Here is a 12,235-nt window from a genome sequence, read left to right as displayed (position 1 = left end):
CTGAGCAGAGCTCTAATTCAAGGAAGCTCCTGCTTAAATATAAAGTATTGCTCCACTGGATTTCTCTGAGATCAGATCTTTCTAGTAGAAGTTGCTTCAATGAAGAAACTATTCTGCCTGTTTTGTGTATTGGCTACCAGCTATTGAATGCTCTAATTGTGTGTGTGTGTGTGTGTAGTGTGAATGTATAGTGTGTGTGTGAATGTGTGTGTGGTGTGTGCTCATGCAAAGGCCAGAGGAAGACATCACAGTGTCATCTTCTTTCACTCTACCTTATTGCTCTTATCTTACCGTATCTTATCACTATATTTATGAAATGGGGGGAGGTGTCTCTCAATGCTGTAAACTCCCCACTTTGTGCTAGGCTAGTTGCCCAGGAAGCTCTCTAAATCTTTCTGTCTTCACCCTCCTGTGCTGTGATTATAAGCATGGGCAGTGGTACCCAGCTTTCCGACATAGAAGTTGGGGATCTGAACTTAAGTTCTCATGCTTGCTTAGAAAATGCTTCTGTCCACTACGTCATTTCCCCGGCTTTCACTTTTAAGAAATGTAAATAACTGTTGTTAGAGGCTACCCCATTGTATCACAGAACTTAAAATGGTAACCTTTGGAGAGCAGATATTGCTGGTCAGTCATCATTTCCTTATTGTGATTAGTAGTAGTTTTGGGTTTCTGTTAGTAACAGGAGTTTGTGATTTTTCAATTCCAAGCTATATTTAAATTTGTATTTTTAAAAACATTTTTAGATTTAGTTTGTGTGAGTGTTGTGTGGGCTCAACATATGTGGAAGTCATCACATATGTGTGGAAGTCAGAAAACAATTTTGCAGGAGTCAGTCTCTCCCTTCCATCACCTGGCTGCTGGGGATGAAACTTAGGTCATGAGGCATGCTGAGTCATCTTGCTGGCCCCATACTAGGTTTCTATATCACTTGATAAAAGATCTCATTGAATGAGTTAAAATTGCCTTTACTTTTGCCTATAAAGCATTGCATATTATGATCTACAGTTTGATAAATACTTCAAGTTTGGGAGGTAGCACACTGACCATGCTCTACTTTAATAATTATGGCATTAGACACAAGTTCAAAGTATACACCCCTAATCTGGAAATAAACATAGGTTGAGTGTTTTGTTTTTTGTTCTGTTTTTGTTTTTGTTTTGAGTTCTGATTTGGGGAAGAAATTGAAATCTCAGGAAATTTCTATTGAGATTTGGAAATGTTTCCTGTTTAACTATGGCTGTTCCAAAATAGGACTCTGGGTGTCTAGGAAAAGCCACTTTTCTGTTTGTGTTAGCTTCTTAGGAGCCTTCACCTGAAAACTGCTTTCTGTTTCCTCCATGACAGCATATTCTCATTGTAAAGGGCTACTTAACACAGGAAGCACAGGAACTAAAAACTAACTCAAGGTGCTAGAGAGATAGTCCAATGCTTAAGAACATTTATTGCTCTTGGAAGGACCCAGGTTAGAAGCTCCCAGAAGCACAACTGACAACTGCCTGTAACTCCAGTTCCAGTGGATCCAACACCTCTTCTGACCTTCATGGGCTCCTGCACACATGTAATACATGGACATATATACAGGCACATAGAATACACATAAAATTAGTGTTACAAAATATAAATAAAAATTAACTTGAATGCTGGCTGCCTTTAGCTGTGACCCCATTGCCATGCTGAAAGGGCATGTTTTTGCCCCTCAGACTACATACACCTCAGGGGGTATGTTGGCACAGGCTGATATGCCAGTACCAGTTGTCATTTATGGTGCTGTGATTACTACCTAACACAAAACCATGACTACAAAGGCTTTTGTCTTTGCCATTGCCAGGGGCAACCAGCTAGGTAAGTGCTGTGTTAAATTAGCCTGGGACCTTTTCCTTGGGGGATGGAGAAGACTTGTAAGAAGTGCCTTAAAGCTATCCAGGAGAAAGAGAGCTGGACATGGTGTGCAGCTGTAATCCCAGCATGGGAAGCTGAGGCAGGAGAATTGCCGTAAGTTTAAGGGTATCCTGGGCTGCAAAGCAAGGCTTTGACTCATGTCAGGGAATGAGTATCTCAAAGTCTAGGGATGCCATGGGAACTGAGACAACAATGAGAGACCTCTGGAAGCAAGCTAGAGCTGGGATATAGCTAAGATAGTAGAACGCTGGCCTAGAATACATGCGTCCTGAGTTTATTCCCCAGCACTGTGTAAGCCCGGTGTAAGGCACACACCTATAAACCTAGCACTTAGGAGGTAGAGGTAGGACTATCAAAGTTCAAGATCATTCTCAGCTACAGAGCAGTTAAAGGGTAGCCTGGGCTACATATCCCCCTGTCTCAAAAGAAAAGAAAAAAGCAGGCTGATATTCGAGAAGGAAATTTCATCTTAGCACTCAGAAATTCTTGCTTCACTTTCCTTAGTCTACCACCATCACCCCCACACCCCCCAAAATTCTAGGTCTCTAATTAATGTGTTTTACAGTTTGGAATTACAATATGTTAAGAATGGATCGTGAAAGTAACTCCATGGTGAGTTAAGTAATCACCTTAGGGCTTAGAGTGGGTTGGTGCTCAGTGATACAGCAAACATTCTAGTGGGTCTCATGCCTGTTTGATTCAGTCACTTCACACTTGCTTTCATTTTAGGTCATCCCTATTTCGTTGGTGTCCAGTTCCATCCTGAGTTTTCCTCTAGGCCAATGAAGCCTTCTCCTCCATACCTGGGGCTCTTACTTGCAGCAACTGGGAACCTGAATGCCCATTTGCAACAGATCAGCAGACTGTCGTTCAGGTAACTTAATGCTCCTAGCAATGTAGTATGACTATAGAATTTAAGCTTTGAAAAAATGTCATCAAGCCTTTTCTTTTTCTGCATTCTACCTTTAGTATCATGCCTCAAGTGTTTCCTGTGGAATGAGCTTACAAATTATAACCTCAGTGGTTTTTTTTTTTCTAGCACTTTCATAGTTTGTAACTATGTTTCATAATATGCATATGAAACAGTTTTATAATATGCAACAGTGTATTTGGGCTTTATTTTTAGTTAAATGTGCAAGGTAAGGGATCTTATTATTCTTGTCTTCCATGAAAGTTAAGTAAATTGGTTTTATTTCACGTTCTGTTTAGTTCAATTGATGATCTCTTATACGTGAACTTTTGCTATTCTTTTCCTTATCATAGCATTAATGGAAATCAAGACTGCATCTACCTTATGAACACTATCATTTAAAAATCATAAAGATCTATTTTACTCATTGGAATGGTGTATACCTGAATTTCCAGTATTTGAGAGACTGAGGCAGGAGGATCATGGATTCCAGGCCTACCTGGTATACATAGTGAGACATCATGTCTTTTGTTTTTGATTTTAGAGACAAGGTCTCACATAGCCCAGGCTCATCTCAAACTTGCTATGTAACTGAGGATGACTTTGAACTCTGGATCCTTCTACCTCTAACTTCCAAGTTCTGGGACTATAGATATGTGTCACCACATCTAGCTGTTCACATGGAATCCAGAGATTCATGCATGCTAGGGAAGATGGACTATATCTCCAGCCTAAGATACCACGTCCTAAGAAAGCAAACAAAAGCAAAAACAGGGGAGGAGGGACAATATTGATCTGTTCTTCTAATTTCCCAGATGAAGACACAGGGATTGTTAAAAGCTCCCAGCTGTAGTACTTCACTTCTTGGAGGATTCATATGGGAGCAGCTTTCCATGGCTTACATGCCTGCTGCCTTACCAAATTCATAACCACTCTTTGCTATCTTTAACCAGGGCAGCGGCTTTCTAACTAAGTCTGAGGGCTAGTAGCATAAGGAGCAGCCTAAGGGGACTCCAGACTCTTCCCCATTTCAGCTCAGGTCTCCAGATGGCTTGGCTTGTGTGCTATTGTTCTGCACAAGAGATTTCATATCTGCAAACATTCCTGGGTTCTCAGGCTGCAATATGTTGCAGACTGAAAATTCCAATATGGAATTCCATGTGTGCTGTGACACCATCTGCATGAACACAGGCATCAGTTAGAGACAAGATGGTAAGTAGAGTTTGAAGTCCATTTGTAGGTTTCCTGTGCTCCCATACTCCCTTCTGTGATATTGTCAAGTGCACCCTTATTCCAGTCCTGGTGTGTGTGTGTGTGTGTGTGTGTGTGTGTGTGTGTGTATTTCTTATTTGAGACTTGGAGTTGAAATTTTTACTAAAGGCTTGTCACACGGATGTTCTCAGCTTTGGATCCATCAAAATTCTAGACTCCCAGAAGGAAAGCAGTGTTCACCATAAATCACATTATACAAACAGTGTAGACCCTAGAAAGCAACCTGATTCAAGTTAGTAGTGGAGAATTCATTCTGGAAGCCAACAGCTACAGACGGACCCTCCAAGCTTTTTTAGATGGCAGCTTCCAGGTTAATTCTTTATGTATAAATATAATTAATAACCTGTTTTTAGAGTAAACATCCTATTGGGACTCTAAATGAGAGAAGCATGGGAGAATAGCAAAGTAGAAGGATCCAGAGGGTCCTAGAAACCTACAAGTAGAACATTATGATAGGCAGATTTGGGCCCAGGGGTCCCACTCAAACTAAGGCACCAGCCAAGGACAATACAGGCGGTAAACTTTAAACCCCTACCCAGATCTAGCCAATAGTCAGAACATTCTCCACAGATGAGTGGAGAGTGTGATATGACTTTCTCATGTACTCTGGTGCCTCACATTTGACCATGTCCCCTGGAGGGGGAGACCTGGTGGCACTCAGAGGAAGGACAGCAGGTTGCCAAGAAGAGACTTGATACCCTATGAGCATATACAGGGGGAGGTAATCCCCCTCAGGAACAGTCATAGGGGAGGAAAATAATGGGGAAATGGGGGGGAGGGAAGAATGGGAGGACACAAGGGATGGGATAACCATTGAGATGTAACAAGAATAAATTAATAAAAAAATACTTTTAAACAACAACAACAAAAAATAGAGTAAATACACCTAATGCAAAATGATAGTCCTTTCAACAAGCATTGCAATCTTTAGTACTATGTCTCTTTCTGTGCCTATATATAATCTATCCTGTTTATGAGAGGCAACCACAAGGGCTGGAAAGATGGCTTAGCCCTTAAGAATGCCCACTGCTCTTCCAGTGTACCTGACTTTGGTTCCCAGCATCTACATTTGGCACCTTGAAACCACCTATAACTTCAGCTGCACTCACTACCTTCTTCTGGCCTCCTTGATTACCTGCACACAAGTGGCATTCACTCACACAGACACATACACACATACTTTTTTTTTTTCAGGTAAATACAAGTTTGAATGGTCTTGTTAGCACACTTAGAGTAGAATGAAACTGCTTCATATAATTATAAAAAATGTTAGAAAACTTGCAGACTGTGTCAGCAGTGAGGGGACAGAAACACAGCTCCTCACTGTTAGCCTAAGAAACTTCAGGACTGCTCTTGGACTTTCAGGGACCTTGATTCATGCCAAACTGGGGTTTGTGGCTTGGACACTGAAGAGAATTTCGGGACTAGCTAGTATAATGAAGTAGAGTTAAAGATTTTATTAAACATATATATTTTAAAAGATTTATCTATTTATTTAATGCATATAAGTGCTTTATCTACGTGTAAGCCTGCAGACCAGAAGAGGGCATGACATCTCATTACAGATGGTTGTGAGCCACCATCTGGTTGCTGAGAATTGAACTCGGTACCTCTGGAAGAGCAGAGAGTGCTCTTAACCTCTGAGTTAAAAGCCCCTCTCTTAATTCCTCTCCAGCCCCATATTAAACATATTTTAATAAAGGAGATTGAAAGAAAGAGATGTGCTCAGAAGAAAATACTACACACCAGAGAGCATGTATGTGGGCTTCTTCAAGACTCGGAAAAAAGTAAGACATAGCCAAGTTGAGTCCAGGCTCTGTAAGGGCCAATCACAATGAACTATCATAGCATGAGCCATATATACAAGTTACATACATCTCAAAAGTTGCTTAGAAAACATTCTCCCTTCTCTCTTACATCTGATAAGTGATATCTGAGTTGGTTCTGGAGATGCCTTGGGTGGATTCACAGTCTGGCAAGGAGAAAGCAAGAACCACGTGGGTTGCATTAATAGGAGTTTAGTATATGTATTTTCCTTACGAATGGAGTTTCTGATGAAATTCCTAGAAATATTTCTATACCTATAAAGGGAAAAGGGCTTTTTACTTTTTTGAGATTTTATTTTTATTTTCTGTGTGTGGGTGTTTTGCCTGCATGTGTATCAGTACACCATGTCTGTGCAGTGCCCATTGAAGCCAGAAGAGGGCATCAGATCCCCCTGGAAGTGGAATTATAGATTGATGTGAGTCACCATGTAAGTGCTGGGAGCCAAACCTGGATCTTCTGGAAGAGGAGCCAGTGAATGCCCTTAACTGCTGAGCCATCTCTCCAGCCCAGAAAAAGGCTGTAAGCTACTAGTAACTAATTGTGTCAGAATTCTTACTTCTCTGTTGGCAGGAGACTTTCATTGGACTCCAGGGTGAGAAGCTCCTCTCCACTTCTCGTGTCCCCAAAACTTTCCTGGCCTTTCTATCCACCTTCATTAACTAAGCAGAATACACTATGGTACTGGTAATGGGGAGTTCTCTAGTCTGTAGAAACACAGCATCTATATAAACTGTGTCAGGAATTCCTCTGGAGGTGGTGCTGGTGACTGAAGTCCAGGCCTTGCTCATGTTAAGTGTACAGTCTTATACTGAGCCACATACCTTTGCCCCAGTAGGGAATTCCATTTTAAAACAGAAGGATAGAAATGTAAAATTTACTGTTTTCAGCACATGTGTGTCTCTGCCTGCCCTACGTAGCTTTTATGTCCAGTCACACTACATAAGAAGTTTAAGAATAGCTTCTAGTTTTATGATGTGGGCATCTGTCAGGCCCATTCTGTAGGTTAGTGTAAAACTTGCTTATGTAGTGCTTACTCTTTGTCAGAACACAAGAATTCAGGTAGGGTCAGTCTACAGTTCACAGGAATACAAGTCTTTGGGGAAATGGGGTTTTAAAGGATATAAGTGGGAGGCATGCTCAGGTCTTGCAGGACCCTGTCTCCAGCCTGGTGGCACCCAGTGAAGTGGCTGTGGCAGTTCCCGGTAAATGTAATAGCTAGGGTTTTGGGTCCTAGATGGAAAGATGTTTGGAAGCACCGAGAGTGGACCGAGCCATTTACACTACTTATATCCTTAGTGTCCTGAAGGAGGATGCCTTACAGGGTATCCTCTCTGCTTTCCCTGAAGAAGATTCCCTCCTTGATATCTAGAAGGAAATTGTGTAATAGTGTTCAGAAGTGCAAAATGTTACCATTAAAGTAAAAAAAAAAAAATGAGGTGCAGTCAGTTGGCACCTTGATTGAGACGCTTGCCCAGATCAAGGTGAAGCCCAGTGTGGTTTCAGAAGAAGAGAGGCAGAGGAAAGACATCCTTCTGGCCCAGTATGCAGATGTGACAGATGAAGAGGATGAAGCAGATTAGAAAGATCAACAGCAGACATCAGCACTGACAAATGCCTATAACATCTTGATGGGTGGATCGGGGCCCAGGGGGTTTGCTCAAACTACTGCACTAACCAAGGACAATACAATAGTAAACATTGAACCCCAACTCTGATCTACCCAATGGACAGGACATTCTCCACAGTTATGTGGAGAGCGGGGACTGACTCTGACATGAACTCTGGTGCCCCGTATGTGACCACTTCCCCTGTGTGGGGAGACCTGGTGGCACTCAGAGAAAGAATAAGCAGGCTATGAAGATGAGACTTGATAGCCTATGACCATATAGTGGGGGAGGAGGTCCCTCTCAGTCATAGACCTAGGGGAGGGGACTAGGGTGAAGGCGGGAGGGAGGGAGGAACGGGAGGATACAAGTGATGGGATAACAATTGAGTTGTAATCAGAATAAATTAATAAAATTAAAATTTAAAAAACAACGAGCAACAACAAAAGAAAACACCACCAGTGTGGAAGATGTTCTCAATGCTTGGTAATTGAAATGAGACTCACTTTAGGATGAATCCCAAATGAAGAAGGAACAGGACAAGCTACAGAGGAACACAGGAAGAAGGAAAAGAAAAGGACACTGAGAGGGGAATACAAACAAGTGATTACCTCGGCCCATTCTGCCCCTTCTACCGGAGAATTGATTGTGCGTCTGTGTATTTAAGAGAGCTGAGACTAATGTATTTCCCAACATTTCCTAAGGCTTTCTTGTTTACATGTTCAAAAGGAAAATCACAACCATTTGTAACTACAAAACGGGCCGTGTTTTGGTGGTGTGGGCAGTCAATTATAGTTAGTATCTTTACTAAAGATCTGGAGTTAGAGTAGCCTTTCTATATTAGTACTGAAATCCTGGCTCTTCTGACTTATTTTTTAAAAAAAGGTCTTCCCTTACTTTGTATAATTAGCAAGATCTAGAAAGCTAACATCCTGAAGGAAGCATGACCATTCATTCCTTCTGAGATTAAAAAAAAGTGCAAATTGCTTCTGAGGCAATATTTGTCTCAAAATGTAGCAGGATTTTGTTTTGAGGCAGGGTTTCATTGTATAGTCCAGGCTGGCCTTGAACTTGTTGCAGTGTCTTTGTCTCAGTTTCTCAGCTTTAAGATTATGAGTAAAGCACCACCACACCTGGCTTGTGGTAACAGTATTTTATGGCTTAAATAGCTAATGAATCTAAATTAAATAGCTAATGATCTAAATTTTATATGACATCAAATTAGGGAAGTGTAAGAAGTTATTTGGAGTGTGATAGATCTAAGATATTTTTAAAAATATAGGCTGTAGTTGTGAGTGCTTGATTTGATTAGTATATACCAGACCCTGGGATTGATCCCAAGTACTGAAGAAAGAAAAATTAACCCATTGCAGAAACAAGTATCTTTTTTTTTATTAATTTATTCTTGTTACATCTCAATGTTTATCCCATCCCTTGTATCCTCCCATTCCTCCCCCCCCATTTTCCCATTATTCCCCTCCCCTATGACTGTTCCTGAGGGGCATTACCTCCCCCTGTATATTCTCATAGGGTATCAAGTCTCTTCTTGGCAACCTGCTGTCCTTCCTCTGAGTGCCACCAGGTCTCCCCCTCCAGGGGACATGGTCAAATAATGTGAGGCACCAGAGTACGTGAGAAAGTCATATCACACTCTCCACTCAACTGTGGAGAATGTTCTGACCATTGGCTAGATCTGGGAAGGGGTTTAAAGTTTACCGCCTGTATTGTCCTTGGCTGGTGCCTTAGTTTGAGTGGGACCCCTGGGCCCAAATCTGCCTATCATAATGTTCTACTTGTAGGTTTCTAGGACCCTCTGTATCCTTTTATTTTGCTATTCTCCCATGCGTCTCTCATTTAGAGTCCCAATAGGATGCCCTCCCCTCTGTCCCGGTTTCCTGGTAAGTGAAGGCTTTCGTGGGACATGCCCCTTGGGCTAGTATGCAGGTATAAGTGAGTATATACCATTTGATTCTTTCTGCTTCTGGGTTAACTCACTCATTATGATCATTTCTAGCTCAATCCATTTATCCACAAATTTCGGGAATTCCTTATTTTTAATAGCTGAGTAGTATTCCATAGTGTATATGTACCACAGTTTCTTTATCCATCTTCTACTACAGGACACTTAGGCTGTTTCCATGTTCTGGCTATTATGAATAAGGCTGCTATGAACATGGTTGAGCAAATTTTCTTGTTGTGTGCTGGAGCATCTTCTGGGTATATTCCAAGGAGTGGAATAGCTGGGTCTTGAGGAAGCCCTATTCCCATTTTTCTGAGATAGCACCAGATAGATTTCCAAAGTGGCTGTACTAGTTTGCATTCCCACTAGCAATGAAGGAGTGTTCCTCTCTCCCCACATCCTCGCCAGCATGTGGTGTCACTTGAATTTTTGATCTTAGCCATTCTGATGGGTGTAAGATGGAATCTCAGAGTTGTTTTGATTTGCATTTCCCTGATGACTAAGGAGGTTGAGCATTTCTTTAAGTGTTTCTCAGCCATTTGATACTCCTCTGTTGAGAATTCTCTGTTTAGTTCCAAGCTCCATTTCTCAATTGGGTTATTTGGTTTGCGGTGTTTAATTTCTTGAGTTCTTTATATATTTTGGATATTAGACCTTTGTCAGATGTAGGGTTGGTGAAGATTTTTTCCCAGTCTGTAGGCTGTCGCTTTGTTCTCTTGACCGTGTCTCCTGCCTTACAGAAGCTTCTCAGCCTCATGAGGTCCCATTTATTAATGGTTGACATTAAGGCCTGGGCCGTTGGGGTTCTGTTCAGGAAGTTGTCTCCTGTGCCAATATGTTCCAGGCTCTTCCCCACTTTTTCCTCTAAGTGGCTTAGTGTCTCTGGTTTTATGTTGAGGTCTTTAATCCACTTGGATTTGAGCTTTGCAAGGGTCCAGTTGCATTTTTTTACACATAGACCTCCAGTTAGACCAGCACCATTTGTTGAAGATGCTATCCTTTTTCCATTGAATGGATTTGGCTTCTTTGTCAAAAATCAAGTGACCATATGTGTGTGGATTCATATCTGGGTCTTCGATTCGATTCCACTGATCAACCAGCCTGTTGCTGTGCCAGTACCATGCTGTTTTAATTACTGTTGCTTTATAGTACAGTTTGAGATCAGGTATGGAGATTCCTCCGGAGTACCTTTTATTGTACAAGATTGTTTTAGCTATTCTGGGTTTTTTGTTTTTCCATATGAAGTTCAGAATTGAACTTTCAATGTCTTTAAAAAATTGTGTAGGTATTTTGATAGGAATTGTATTGAATCTGTAGATTGCTTTTGGTAGGATGGCCATTTTTACTATGTTAATTCTCCCGATCCATGAGCAAGGAAGATCATTCCATCTTCTCATGTCATCTTCAATCTCTTTCTTCAGAGTTTTGAAATTTTTTTCAAACAAGTCCTTCACTTGCTTAGTTAGAGTGACTCCTAGATATTTTATATTGCTTGTGGCTAATGTGAAGGGTGTGGTTTTCCTAATTTCTTCCTCTGCAAGCTTGTCATTTGTGTATAGGAAGGCTACAGACTTTTTTGAGTTAATTTTGTATCCAGCCAATTTGCTGAAGGTGTTTATCAGCTTTAGGAGTTCTCTGGTGGAATTTTGAGGGACAAGTATCTTTTTAATTAAGAAGCTACATACTTTTCATATAGTCTGTGACTTTAAGAAGGATGGGTCAGTTTGGGGTTTAAGGATATCATTGTAAGCTAGATTCTTTTTTTTTTTTTTTTTTTTTTTTTTTTTTTTTTTTTTTTTGTAATTTATGAATTCCCTTGAATCCTTTCTTGATTTTAATCTTGATTTTTCCTGCAGACATGTCCAACCTTTTGACATTGTGTCAAGACTTTTTAAAAAAAAAAACTTGCAAAAATTTCATGCTTTTAAAGGAAGTTTATGCTTTTGTGTTATGCTACACTTATAGCTGTTTTCGACCACAGGTTGGATACGCCTGTAATATGAGTATCGAAACCTAATGATTCCTGGTTCAGAGAAACTGGAGGATTGACTCTTTTAGAGAAAAACACTTGCGATTTTGCTAACACAGATACTTAAATGTATATATAGTTGGCAGTTAACAAACTTATGAGCAAATGGAAAACCCAGGAGAGTCAAGGGGGAGCAGAAACTCTCCAAGTCGATTTCTGTCTCAGTCACATCCAGTTGTAAATAAAGTCCTTTACATGACTTTGGGCAACAGCTATCTAAAGCTTCAAGAGAACAATTTCTCTAACAAGATACAGTAGATATTTTATACCAGGGATCAGAAAACTACCGTTTATAGGCCAACTTTGGCCTAGACCCCCTTTTTTTTTGGTATGGGGCAAGCTAAAATGATTTTTTACATTTTTAAAATCATAAAAGAAAGACATTTATGATTGAGATCATATGTGGCCAATAAAACCCATTTTTTACTAGTATTTAGAGAAAGTTTGCTGACTTGTTTTTGTATCAACAGTCACTTTTGTGCAGAAGGAAAAAACATGATTGAAGAAAAGAGATATGCCATCTCTTCATCCTACAACTGTGACATTGCAAAAATAATCACCCTTTTCTTTAAAAAATTATTATTATTTTTCTTTTTTACATATACATTTATATTATTATACATAAATACAATAAACTCCATACAGCAAGAAGAACCATGAAATAATCAGGAATTATACAAATGTTACATTCAAAATGTTTTGGCTATTTGAATTTGGCAACCTTGAAGAAA

The 12,235-nt window shown here is 40.3% G+C and overlaps 1 protein-coding gene and 1 pseudogene across 1 annotated transcript in view; both read left to right on the top strand.

Moving 5' to 3' along the window:
- Positions 1–12,235, top strand: part of Ctps2 (CTP synthase 2) — a 126,218-nt gene that overhangs the window by 97,439 nt on the left and 16,544 nt on the right. The window contains exon 17 of the mRNA XM_051142354.1: positions 2,632–2,776. Within this exon, the coding sequence (XP_050998311.1) occupies positions 2,632–2,776 (145 nt within the window). The remainder of the gene's footprint in view (positions 1–2,631; positions 2,777–12,235) is intronic.
- Positions 5,839–8,101, top strand: LOC127184586 (coiled-coil domain-containing protein 43-like; annotated as a pseudogene).

The sequence above is a fragment of the Acomys russatus genome, chromosome X (genome assembly GCF_903995435.1).
Source record: "Acomys russatus chromosome X, mAcoRus1.1, whole genome shotgun sequence".
In the NCBI taxonomy this organism is placed as follows: domain Eukaryota; kingdom Metazoa; phylum Chordata; class Mammalia; order Rodentia; family Muridae; genus Acomys; species Acomys russatus.
Note: the sequence above shows the minus strand (reverse complement) of the source record. Positions and strands in the feature narration are given on the sequence as shown.